At 39.5% G+C, this 13,953-nt stretch overlaps 1 protein-coding gene across 8 annotated transcripts in view; it reads right to left on the bottom strand.

The window, feature by feature from the left end:
* kcnh5b (potassium voltage-gated channel, subfamily H (eag-related), member 5b) overlaps positions 1–13,597 on the bottom strand; it is a 110,351-nt gene extending 96,754 nt beyond the window's left edge. Inside the window, exons 1-4 of one of the 8 annotated variants that reach the window (XM_079370254.1) lie at positions 13,396–13,597; positions 8,617–8,740; positions 5,130–5,236; positions 2,344–2,472 (exon numbers count right to left, since the gene is read on the bottom strand). In XM_079370254.1, coding sequence (XP_079226380.1) covers positions 2,344–2,472; positions 5,130–5,236; positions 8,617–8,740; positions 13,396–13,468 — 433 coding nt within the window. In that variant the 5' untranslated portion in view covers positions 13,469–13,597. Of the gene's footprint in view, positions 1–2,343; positions 2,473–2,554; positions 2,712–2,810; positions 2,949–3,058; positions 3,522–5,129; positions 5,237–8,616; positions 8,741–10,309; positions 10,590–13,395 lie in introns of those variants that run through there. The other 7 variants (XM_079370255.1, XM_079370261.1, XM_079370256.1 and 4 more) reach the window with 7 other exon arrangements.
* Between the last annotated feature and the right edge of the window lie 356 nt (positions 13,598–13,953).

The following is a 13,953-nucleotide window of genomic DNA, read 5'->3' on the forward strand; positions in this document are numbered from 1 at the left end:
TCTCCCTCCCTCACAAATGGACAGCTAACCGCCAGGCGGGTCAAAATGCTGCCATTTGTTCACTGCTCTGTGACACAATAAAGGCTTTACTGCTGTAGTGATTTGGCTAACTTTGGTCAGGCTGTAATATGTCAGTGAGTCCCTCATTGCAAAGACAAACATGATTTTTTTTTTAATGCCGTTTCTCCATCATTGGGTGAGTTAAATCCAGTAGATTTTCAAATGGTATTTTTTTCTTTGGGGGGGGGGGGGGGCTGTCTGAGAATCAGACAATACATGGGTCAGAACTCAACCTTATAACCAAAACAGTTTAAACAGATTTTGCCTTTTAAAACCGAAAATATAGTGATTACTTCCAAGAACAAGGAGGCTTTTTGGAGGTGACATTTTCTTTTTTTCCCTTCTTTTTTTTTTTTTTTTGCTGTTGCAGGCCAATTTCAGAAAGCAGGCAGTGGAAAATGAGATTTAGTGAAAAATTAACTTGTCTTGATGCTTCAATCAAATCCAGTCTAAATATGTTAGACGTATAGAGCAGAGGAACTTTGACCCTAAGTTGCACATTTCTATGACAAAAAGAAAACCTTATTAAAACCTGAAGAATACAGATTTTAGCTAAAAGGCTGTGACTTTATACACAGACTAAAACTAAAGTAGAAATGTTCTCAACAAATAAGCAGATCGTTTGAATTCCCTCTCATGTTACACCGAATGACTAAGCAAATGGACATATTCAATAAAGTGTGCATGTAGAAGATCAGCTGTAAGGCATCCAGGGGGAAACTGGTTCATGATTTGCTCTCATGTTAAATTTCTCTGGGGGGGGGCTGTCTGCTCTGAGGTGGCCAAAATTAGATTTGCACACGTTAACAAAAATGATGGGAAAACACTTACTGGAAAGAACATATAAAGGTCTTTTTGTAAGAACAAGTGTCTTTGTTGACATTTGTTGTGATTTTTCAGTGTAGATAAAGACTAATTGATTGATATTCTAAATGGATTTAATCAATAAGAAGCATTTAAATTCATGGTAATTTTTGCTAATATATTCATACTTCGAAGAATCAAAATCATGAGCGATCAAGGAAGTCGATCTTGAAAAGACAACTTGAGCAAAGGTTAACTGGAAAAATGTTGAAACATTGATGTCACAGTAGAAGTTCAAGTGAAGCTCTAATTGCATGTTCATCCCATGTTATTCATGTGTGGCTGAGCAAACATACTGACTGAAGAAACAAATCACACCACACCTCAGGGCAGGTCTCTGTGACGGGGGGAGGAGGGGGTGCATCTTGCAACACGTGTACACACATGCAAACACGTGTGTGTATGTTAAAAGGAGGGGGGGGGGGGGGGGAGTTGTCAAAGGGCAAACACAACCATACAGCGGCGCCGAGAACGACGCCGCACTATGACTGGGACATTTGTAAGGAGTAGAAAAAAAGAAATCTGAGAGTTCATAGTGAGAGGGAAAGTAATGAATAGCATGAAGGGGGGTAGAATGGGGTAGGGGAAGAAAAGAAGATAGAGTCTAAGGACAAGCAGTAGGAAGATGGCACGATTAATATAGAGGAAGGGGGTGAAAGCAACTTATCCGTTTTGATTTTTATGACGGATAAAAGTTGTGCAAAATAAGCAGCATGACTGATTTTACTGTTAGGGGTCACATTGTAGCATATGCCAGAAGACTTAAGGCCCACCTCAGCTCCACCTCTTTGTCTGTTAAAGACCCAATGTTTGGTTGAGATGGCGCTTTTAATGTGGTGACATCCATCGTGTCCCTTCAGCAACCAGTGGGTGACGTCACTGAGATTATGTTCGTTTTATACATTCTATGACTGGGACTTTGAGAAAAGGAAAAAAAAAAAAGAAACATAAAGGCTGAGGAGGAGAATACAAAGACAGAGAAAGCTCATTTCAAGGCATCAGATGAAGTGACAGGTAGAAAGAGAAATGTTGAAGTTGAGATGTGGAAGAACTGCAACTAACTGCTAGCATTTCAGTACTTTGCATAAATCCTGGATCATCCAGGCATGTATTCATTGCGCCCTACTCAAAATCTGTCACATGTAAGCACACCTCCCTGTGACTCTTTACTTTGCCCTATTTGATTAAAAAAAAAAAATGATGGATATGAATTCACTAATTTCAAAGACATGAGGTCACACATGATTCTCTTGATGACGTCTCTTTTCTAAAACTCTGTTGTGAATTATGGAATAATTAAAACAACCACGCACAAAAACTACTCTTCAGAAGAACAGAGACAGATATTGTTCGCGCACAGAAGCTCTCGGGAAGCCTCTCTGAGGAAAAATAACCGACCTGCGGCAGTGACGCACTCACCTTTCGTCGTTTCATCTTCGATAGGCTGCTTGAAGAGAGTGATGTCCTTAAAAGTGCAGAGGAACAGGACCACCTTGTCGTTCTCGTTTCTGATGGGAGCCACTTGCATGTAGAACCACACTGGACTTCCTGTAAAAAAACAGGAGACAATCTCAGCTTTGTTGATTTGAAATGTGTCGATGTGCAGAGTGAGAAAACAGTGAAGAATGACCTGACAAGTTGACATCTTCAAACATCTTGATTTGGTACTCAACATTTCATTTCATAAGCCTGATGTTGAGTCACAAATCATCAGACTTGAGGGGCTTAAAACAGATAATAGTTTCTAATTTTATTTGAATAAAAATTTTCCAAAAATTGTTGTAAATCAATGTTTACAACAATCCAATACAGCAATACAACAACATGCCAATCCTGTCAGTATTGGTAAATTTTGTCAATGTATGCTGTGGAACTTAAGGACTAACATTGCAGACCTCTAAGAGAACAAAGAGTTGTATGCATAAAAATGCAAGAAGCTATATATTTTAAGCTAGCTGTCTTAGACTCTGCGATAGCTTCCTGCTCCTCATCAAGCCCTTCCTCCTGCACACACCCCTCTGCTCAGTTTCTATTCAGCACCTGCCAGCTTTTCCCTCCAGTTCCAAGTCTCCACCCATTTCCTGTATTGTCCCTCAGCCAATCAGCTGCCAGCCTGCTACATTCTGCCACACACCTGTTGCTTGTCAGCTCATTAACCATCAGCGTTGCTTGTTCCCAGATTGTAAGTTTGTTCTCCTGCCTGCTTTGTGTCCAGCCTGATTCATTTGCCCTTTTGGATTGGTAGACCTGTGCTTGTTTTACTTTTTGAAATTGTTGCCTGATTTTCAGCCAGGTTCTCCTGACTTTTGGTTTTGACTTGTGGATCAGACTGAACTGTACTTTGCTAAAAACTTAAGTAAATTCACAGTTCTGCCCTTTGATTCTGCGTGTGAGTCTCCTCTGATTTGTAATAGGCTCCTGATAAACCTTGTATGGGCACTTAAAGTCTGCCTAGATTGACTTCTCTACAAGGTAGGAAAGATAAGCAATGTTTATTTTGACATTATAGTCTTGGCTTTCATTTTCTTTTATGCTTTGGATTAGGAGCTTTGGCTAGTGTGCAGAACAGCAGAAATGTTTGCAAGTATGAAATGACATGACCAACCATGAGAGTTCATGTGTCCTTTTAAACAGTTGAGACGTTTTGAGATAAATTCTATGACAAATTAATCGTTCATCTGTTCCGTTCTGTAGTACAGATCATTTTGTACCAACAGTACAAGCAGCTGGCGAGATTTATCTGATCTCCCTTTTAATCTTCATAAAGAACACTTTGATCCTACCTTTCCTCCCTTTTCAAGTTATTTTTTTTTCTTGCATCATGTTTTAATAGCCCTCAAATAGATTTAGTTTTATTTTCCCAAATTCTGCTCATACCAGTTGAGGTTTTTGGGACTTTATAACCTCCTTACACTTTTAGCAGAGCAAATATTCTGCAAAGTTGCACAATTAATGTCATAATTTCTGTGGATACAAGTTGTTAGTAGTCATCATCCATCTCATTTATATCCAGCCTCTATACATGCCTGCACTCTCTTGATTTGTCAGCAAGTTTAAGCCATTTCAAAATTGATCTTTTCACATTTTACTGTTCCTCCCTCTCTGCCTCGTGCTCCTCCGCCTCGCATTTTGCTCTTGTGGGTGATCACTCTTGAAGACAGGAACACTTGGAACTATTTTTGTCTGCACCCTTTGTCTGTTGTGCTCCTCTCTGATGCTACAGATCCAAAATTCACAGCTCACTCTTTTGCTGCACGACCACACTGGACAGAAGAATGTGTCTCTACCTGCATTGTGCAGTTCATGTTATATTCCAAAAATGCTTCATTTTTTTTCTTCTTTTATTTGCATTAGAAGCATTTTCCCTTAAAGATTTTAAACCATCTGTTATGTGGTACTCAATAATGGCAATGGTTCAAATCTGTCTTACCTCAAAACGCTTATGAATAATAAAAGGCTATACATTTCAAACAAAGGTGCATTATGAATAAATTAAGCACCTGATGAATTAATGTATGAACTTTTTTTCATTAATCATTCTTTATCATTATTCCTATGGCTAAATAAATCTGCTAAATTCTCATCTAAATACAACTTAAAGCCGGAGGAAATTTAATAGAAGCGGTGCTTAAGCAAGCTTGGGAAGGAAACTACAGTGTCGACAGGGCATAAGGACACTAAAGGGGTTTCTTTTTTTTTTATAAAAAAATGTAACGTTTAACTTAGTTTTACAAGAAAACTTGGGAAGCTAGACTGCAGATAGCTCAGGTGCCAGCGAAGCGGAACAATTATACCTTTTCATTTTTTGTTCTTAAAGTTAAATGTGTTACAGTTACAAACCCTGGCAGCACCAAGAGACCTAGGAAAAGAAGTCGTTTGAAAGTCCAATAATATAATCTGGATTGTTTAAACCACTGGAGATCAGTGCAACTAATTTTCACGACCAGGCACCAGAGAGGAAAATAAAGTAACTGCCCACATTAAAAAAAAATACACTATCTGCAACGACGAGCTTTCTCAAGAGTGGGTTGGACACTATAAAAGATAATGTTTTGGCTCGTGTAAGTTTTGATCAGCATTTTTCACTAGTTTCTGACATTTAAAAATAATGCTATATCTGAGCTCTTAACTTTATTCTCATGAATATAAACTACTTTTACAAACACAGGACAGAGGAGACCCAATGTCAGGTAATGGACACTCACTGTTCTTTCTGTAGAGCAGGATTTCGAAGCAGTTGGACTCATAGTTGTCGAACGTCTGCCTGACCTTGTCGATGGACTTCTTGTCGGTCAGCTCTCCGTACATAAAACTAGAAAGAAAAAAAAAAAAAAAAGACAGCAGCGATCAATACCAAGTTTAAATCCCTACCCCTCTGTTATAGTATATCACACATGCTTTTAATGGCATTGTCAATGTGTTTTCTTACCGTAACCATGTCCATTAAGTTTTATGTTTGCTTTATAGAGTAAAGAGTCACAACAGCAGCATAAATGCCACTCACAGTGAAGGACTGAGAATCGGTTTGGAATTGGTGCAGTCGGCATTTCCTGGCATGGTTGTAATTATTATTCCTCAACGGGCTGAGGACATTTTAATTTACGCTTAATAATTAGTCTGAGTGATTAGATTCTTTCCCAACAGCCTCAGTGTCCTCGAGGACCCGTGCAGACACAAAGGTTGTCAAATTAAATGGAACACAAAAACATTGGAATATTTTCTGGTGTTATCACAAAAAAATGCTTCAAGAAAAAATCATTAACTTGTTTAACTGGCCTAATGTGTTTGTAGTATACTCGTTTAATATTATATGAGGAATCCAATCATCCTCGACCACTGTGTGCAGTCACATTGGATCTTTAAGTGCATTTATGATACTAAAGTTCCGACCACTTCCTGAACTGATGTGACCACTGCAGAAAAAAACATTTGCTTTGTAATTTATTTCATATCATGACTCTTTGTTGGCTTTCAAATATTTATTGTCGGATTTAAATTCTCAGGAATTGTTTTTAATTTTACATGTGAAATTAATGTATGTTTGGTAAATTGTCTCCATTAAGGGCCTGATTCCATTGACGGCACTTTTTGCATCTGCAGCCGCAAACAGCTGTTTGAGAGCTCATCTCAGTGGAGTTTATTGTTGCTGGGTTACGAAATGTTCCCCTAGGATAGTGACAGGTTGGTTTTGGTAGCCCTGTAAGTCCAGCCCCTTTTGATTGTTGTTGGTTGGTGATAAAATGTTTCGGTATGAGTCAGATTGAGTCGAGGAATTCTTATGTCAACATTTCAGTCTGAAAAAGCAGAAACTTTAATTTGTTGATGAGCAACGATAGCTAGTTTATTTGTATGAAAATAAACAGCAGTTACAGCTGACAGAAGAAAGATGTGGTAACTTTAAATATCCTTCAGCTAACAGGCTAATGGGTGGAGAATATGAACACAGCCCAGTATAATAATTAGATGACAATTTAGAGCTGGAGCCCTAGAGAAATGTTAAAATTAAAATGATAATTCAAGCCTTCCTGATTAAATTTTGGACCTTAAGTTTCAATTGGCATTAACATTAAGTAGGATGGAAATCAGGGGACACTATTACAAAGTATGAGGAGTTCATCTTTACTTTTTTACAAAAATGAAAGTTGTAACAGGGAGGTTATAGTTTGAGAAGTAGTTTACAGCGTTTTGTTGAAAAAGTTTATCTTTTCATCCTACGACTGCATTGGTAAAATAATTTCATAAAAAGACCAAAAAGAAAAAAACTGTGAAAGGATTTTTATGGGCCAACATCGCAGGTTTAAAACAGTATTAGTTTGTGCGGATGTTTGTGTTCCGTTCTTCCACTAACGAATGAGCTGCTCAAAACTCTCCTGACTGGAATCATTTCAGGTCCAAACCGTTAAAGCCACCTCATGCTTCACCTGATAAAGTAAATATTAGAAGAAAATGAATACCAATGAGCAGAGCACTGGTATTTCCGTCCTTCCTCCTGGATAATTAATTTTAAGAACGTCAAGAATTTCAAAACAGATAATCTGTTTCATGATTCTTGTGCACACTTAGGACCTCTGGCTAGTCTCAGATTATGGAATGATGATTTTAGGTTTGTCATTTATCGATGCAATGCGGTTAAAACAACACAAGTTTAAAATAAAACCTCAAATCTTCAGTCATATTTTGTTACTAAAAGCTTCCACAAGTGAAGAGAGAGAGCTCCTCTGTTGGCAACATTTGTGAAATTTAGACAGTGTGCAGAGCTTGTCTTCATTTGTAAAAACTTGGCACCGTCTCTGTTGACTTGGTATTGAAACAGGTATTCATAGTTTGTTTTTTACTAGAATCATATACAAGTTTTAAACAATTGGCATGGGACAACTCTAATTCCTTTGCATCAGTACAACAAAGTCAAACGCTTGTACTGCTGTCAAAAGAGCAGAATTTACTCCCCAACATGGCAGCAGGCCCAGTTAACACGCACCCCTCCTTCATCACTTTGGCAGCAGCCTGTACGTTTAAGCTCTCAGCGGGCTCTGATATCCTCTCAGAGTCACGTCTGAGTGAATTGTACGATCTCAGAGTCCTCCTCCGCCCAAAGCAGCAGCTGGGAGTGGACGGATCATTTTCACAGCCCCTTTCCTATTCTCTCACGGCTCAGTGTTCCAGGGAGCCTTTTCAGCCGCTGGCTAGTCAAGGCCGTCACCCCCCCTGCGGGTGTGAGGGGTGCCTGAGGAGAGGAGTTGTCCTTTGGAGTCAAATTTTTAAAACGTCTTGACTGACAGGCGGGGAAGACACTGTCCTCGAGCTGGACCGAACAGAGCTCCCCTGGCAGCTCTAAATTGGATTCATTTCAGAGTCTCACTGAGCAGTAGACCATCTCCCTCTCTCCTCTCTCTTTTATTAGCCCAAGTAGAAATGCTAGAAGCTTTATCCGTCCCTTTTTTCAGTTTTTCTCTGCCAAACTCCTCATTCCTTTAGCATGACATTTGAGCTGCTGTGGTGTTTTACAAAGGAAGACTCGTGCACTGTTCTGAAGTGCAGCACTGTAATTTTGACTACGAGCTACTGTACATTAATGTACGTTATAACACAACAGGGAACTGTATGGCACAGTGTGTTACAACTATATGCTATGATACCATACAGTAATGGCAATATTAAATATTCAACAACTGACATTTTTTTTATGAGATTTGAAGCGTGGTCTTTTATGTTGCGACAGAAGCAGGAAGGCACAAAAAAAACTTGTCACACTTTCATCTTAACTGTGTTTGAATAATGGATGAAGCTGAATAAGAAAAAGGACGTATTCAGTGATTACTGCAGGATAAATGGAGGACATGGTTTAAGTTTTAATAATAATGACTCATGGGTGCTGTGGTGTGGTTTTAACTCATGAGGAAGTGATGTTGTAAAAATAATATGTTGGCTTTTGTCAGTTTTAGTTAAGCACTAAAATTGTCCAATACACATGCAGGAGTTACTTTAGACATATGCCTATTATGGATGGAATACAAATTAGTTACACTGCATTAAATGTAATTGCCTCAAAGCAACAACACTATGGAGTCATTACAGCTACCTTCACACACTTAGACTTTATTCCGGCAGATTTACACAGAACAAGTGTACAACAGTGAAAAGTCACACTGCTTTCCATTAAGAATACAAAATAAGAAATATCATGCACTTCACCTGCATGTGCTGCTCTTCTGCATGACTTCAGCCCTGTGGAAGCCAGACAGTTTGCAGAATCCGTCATTGCTGTACACTACAGGCCACTCGACGATCTGGGCGTTTCCCAGGAGAAAGCTGGTCTCTGAAAGACAGAGACGGACAGAGAGAAGAAATCAGCTAACAGTGATCAATTATGAAATACCGACAAAAGGCTGCAAAGCATGTAAGCCTCTGGAGAAGATCACACAGACATGTAAAAGCGCTTTGGATCAGTTTGTGTTTGGGTTATGAAAGCTCGAGAGGTCCACTAATACCAAGGAGAGACGGACATTACTGTACGAAAGACACCTTTTGAGCCTAACAAGTAAGAGAAGCTACAATACAGTGCCATCATAGCTAGAGTGGCCTCTAGATGGATGCTTCTGAAGCTTTTTTTTTTTAAACATACTGTCAAAGTGTTAACCACTCTAGTGACCTATTATGCACGAGCTACAAGCAGCTGCAGTAGGATACATAACGGACAGTTGACCTGAGCACAGGACAACATCTGCAGGGAAACATTCAGCATGTTTGTTTTTCCTCTGTTGTTGACAATAACATTGATTATTAATCATTCATTGAATGTACTGTGCACGGTGGTAGCTTTGGTCACCAGGCAGAACAACAGAGGTGGTTTCTCGGAGCATTTAAGGAAAGTTAAGAAGTTGACAACTGTAAGCTGTGGAACAATGAAAAGCCAGAAGACTTCAGCGACTGAATCAATAAGTCTCAGATTGGGTGTCATTTAAAATCCCCAACAACAAAAAAACAAAGAAAACATACAAACATAAGGAACAACAAGTTTAAGCTTAATTTCCTGTAGCTTGTTCAGATTCTCGGTAAGAACGAGAAATACCAGTAAGGAACACTTTAGGCAGTTCTACTTATAGGCTACAGTTATTGATCAAAAATAAATCTGTTTTAGAAAACAGTCTCGCTGAAAGATATGCAAGGTCAATGCATTAGATAAAGAAAACTGCCTGAAATGTTCTTCAACACCGTCGAGATGTGTTCCGAGAGCCGAGCTGGCTTGCCTAGAATGGGTGAATTTTAGGATGAAAAGACAGAAAAAGCTCTGCAGGTTTGACGATGTGGATGCCCAAAAACATCACAAGCATGCAGCATTTCCCACAGTTCACTGTTTTGTTTTTTACAACAGGGAGGAAAATCAACTGAAACAGCATTTTAAGTATGGAAATGCACAACATTTCTGCAATAAAACTGAAGACTTTCAGGTTAAAGAGTAAGGATTGAAACCCTCCAGAACAACACGTCCATTGATTTCACTGCTCAGCAAACTGATGACATAAAAAAACTGTCATAAAAATGTTCTTGCTGAAGTCAGGGGAAAAACTTCTAATATACTAGAAATGGACATTACAGCTCAAAGGATATCTGATTGTTCATAAAAGTACCAGTTTTTTTTCTTTTTATAGGCCAAGTGAGCACAGACTGGGAAAAACTTGCATGTTATTTTAGGACATACAAGTACAGTGACCTTTAATGTAGTGTTAATTATCAGCATGAAGGTGTGGCAGGGGGCTCACAGGAATAACGGTTAGAGTTCATTTTATTTTTTTCTGTGTTCTCTGAGCGTTAAATGACACTATGATGATAATGTCAAAGAATATCTTCAATGGCTCTTCAAGAGAATGAGGCTACTTTTGCTTACCCTAAATCCTCTTTCTTGTTTCACTCCTGCTCTGCGCCACCCACTGCATGCTGGTTTCCCAACGAGCAATGAGCACCAAAAAAGTTTTTAAAAAAACCCCCCAAAAAACCCCACTTTACTCATGTCAACAACTGTGGCGACAAACAGCTATTCACGGGGTGAAAATGTGTTAGAAATTAAAAGTGGCAAACTTGGAAAAACCCTCATTTAGATCAGGGGAGTCAAACTCCAGTCCTGGAGGGCTGGTTTCCTCAGACTGTTAGATGTCTCCCTGCTCCAACGCAGCTGAATCCCATGAACGACTCGTTACCTGGCTTCTGCAGCGCTCGATCACAAGGCATTGGTTTAAAGCAGGTGTGTTGGAGCAGGGAGACATCTAAAAGTCTCAGGTATCTGGCCCCTCGAGAACTGGAGTTCGACACTCCTGATTTAGATGCACTTCAAATTCAAACCATTCTCATTGTGCTTTGACCAAAAGACTAACAAATCAATCAATTGAGACAGTATTGTACTGAAAATAAACCACACATCAGCTCAGTGAATTTTCACATGTATGCAGCCAGATAATCTAACAAAATCCATCTTGATCTGATGAAATGTGAGCCAATCCTTACAGTGTGGAGTTGTACATTTCAAGATGCTATGTTTTCCCTTGCTGATTCCAGGATAGATCTGTATATTTAACAGTTAAGAAAAGAGCAGCCATTTTCTTAAGATCATCAAGGAATTATCTTGTTACCGTGGAATAGAAATGCTCATTATCTGACTGACTGATGTTTCTATGTCATTAGCTGGACATGTTTTTTGGGGGGGGTTGCAAGATAAAAATGTAATTCAGCACACTAAACTTTTTTTTTTTTTTTTTTTTTTTTTTTTTTTTAAATCACAAGATCTTTTTCCCATCTGTGGAGAAAAAACAGAAACTGAGTGACCCCTTTTACCTGTTGGGTTCCTCATGGCTCTGTTTTGGTGCCTCATGTTATTTCTATACACACTTGTTTCTGGGTCCTCTTATAAGGATCAGCTTCTCAGATCACTACTTTAAAGATAACACCTGAATGTATCTGCTTATATCCCACAGCCCTAAGTTATTACGACCGCTATTTAGCTGCTTCCAAAATATCAAAGATTATATGGCCCAAAACTTTCTGAAATTAAAGCAGCAACTATTTGAAATAATTCTGGTTTTTGGATTTTTGTGATTTCAGTACTGTTTGGTGAACACAAACAAAAAACTCCAGAGTCATTTTGACCTTTTCTGCCCCGCTCTCTGCACAGCCGATTATTTACATGGACCAAGGTTTGACCATTCAGGCTGCACGAAGATTGATATCTGCTTTAAAGAAGTGTAGACATCTCTGAAACAGTAAGCCACCATTAATGCAACTGAATCTCTTGTGTTCTCCCTGCTTTTGATGCCAATCTTCAAGAGTCCAACATATTTGTATAATTTATACTTACTTGTTACATTTTTGTAAAATGTCAATGTCAAGAACAGCTATTATGCCTTCTCTGACCGATTTTAGTGGCATGTTCATGGAGAAATTTGTGTTTGAATAAATACAGGTGGCCAAAAGGGGGCCACAGGTCATTTCCGGCCCTCTTTAGAATAATCCGGCCCTGCTTGTCAAATTACAACAGGGATCTATGTAAAGTTTCCATGTCCTCTTTCTAATTTAAGGCATAAAAAGCCCAACAATAAAAATAAAACCTTAAAAAAACATGTCTCACTCTGCGTTTATGTATTATGACACCTATTGAATTATGTAAAACATCATCTTTCCATAAAAAAAATATCCTAGAGCACAAAGAAAGGACAAACAAACGTCTACAGACCACATCAATGATTTAAATCCAAAGATTACAAAACCTCTCAGACTTCAGGGTCTGATCGAAGGCCACCAGAAAGTTTCAGTCTGGATGTTGTGAACTGTTCACATCTAGCTAATTGCTTTGTGACTTCTCAGGCAGACAATAAAACAACAGATCACTATGACTCCAGCCAGTGGCTCTCCAATTAGCGCAGAAGCCCCGTGCCTGTTCCAGAGGCACAAACACCACAATGACACAAACAGACATGTTTCGAGAACAGTCTCTTTTTTTTTTTTTGACCGTATCTCCAAGCACTAAGCAAGCCTTCGCACCCCATCCATAGCCCTGCATGACTTTTATTCCAGCCAACATACTCCGTTGAGTTTTCTGGAAAGACAACAGAAAGCAATCCATCTAATCAGAGTTAAGAGCGCGTGTTTCTCAGGCTGGTGCCAAATCTGACGCAGTAGCTATATGGCAGATGGACCCACATAACAAAATACCAATAATTGACCATCCGAGTACAACACTGAACACATTTGGGTGATGAATAGGCCTATAGGTGAGCAATATTTTATTTCTTCAGTAAATCACTCAATTACTTCTCAGCCTGTCACTTTGTTTGCATAAAACGTAGCTCTGCAGAACAAAGTTTAGAACTAACGCAGGTTATTTAAATAATGCCTACCTCCTCATAGAGACAGTTTATTATAAATTATGGCATGGCAGGAAGAGGCGGTTAATTCAATGGTATCAGAGCGCTGCAGCTCCATTGGCTGAACAGCTACCGGTTTTAAAATACATACAGAAAACTACAATTTTGCTATTCAATCAGCGCGTCTTTCCGCTGTCAAATGATTAACTAGCATCATATGGAGAGCCAAATCACGTCATTTAATTCTTGGAAGTCAAAGACAATTCTATTGGGAATAAAGCGGTGCGTAAAGTCCTGGCGTGGGCATCTTGAGGAAACAACAGTCAATATGAAGACAGAGTTTAAATGTTTCCCTCAAAACTGAAATATGCGCTTCTCCTCTGGAAAGTAGTTCCTTGTTAAAACTAAGATTAGTTTAAAGGCAACTTATTTAAGTGTTTAAAGCCATAAACGCTGGTGAACAGAGATTTGTGCCCACATTAAAAAAAATCAATGTGGGCACAAACTAATATTATGAGGTTTCTTCCTGGTAGGCTATAACATTGTATTCCAGCAGAGTCCGAGTCATCGTGAAACCAAAGCCCCCAAAGATAAGTCTCTCTCCGGCGCGCGGACTCACCGCTTGAACGCCGGACAATGTTCTCCAGGAAAGTGTTCTGCGGTGCCACAAGCCCTCTCTTTCCCCCGGGCATCCTGCTGCGGGCGGGCGGAGCTGGTGTCGGTCCGGGTCTGTGTCGTAGTGTCTTCTGCTCTGTGGTCGGTTCTGACGCTGGCTCTCAGTCGGGCCGATGGAGAAGAAGCTCATTGTAACCGTGCGCTCTGGCTGCTCGGGGCGCACTGAGCCAAGGCGGAGGCGCTGCATTCCGCTGCCACACTGGAGCGCCAGGACGCATGCGCTGTGGGCTCGGTTCCCCAAATAATTACGTGCTGTATGTGGCATCTTTGCGTGAAGAGACGCTCGATGGATGAACTGTTTAAGATGTTTGTTTTCTTCATGTCAGTCAAAACATTTATGAAAAATTTAAAATTTCGTTTTTGTTCTTCACAAACGGGTTAAAATATTCAATAACCTAAATATACGGATCATTGTAGTTTGTGTGACTATAAAACACGAAAAAGGGTTCTATTTAAACCCACGTGACCAACGTGACATAACTGATTGATACATTTGAACTCT

The sequence above is a fragment of the Symphodus melops genome (assembly GCF_947650265.1).
Source record: "Symphodus melops genome assembly, chromosome: 19".
Taxonomy (NCBI): domain Eukaryota; kingdom Metazoa; phylum Chordata; class Actinopteri; order Labriformes; family Labridae; genus Symphodus; species Symphodus melops.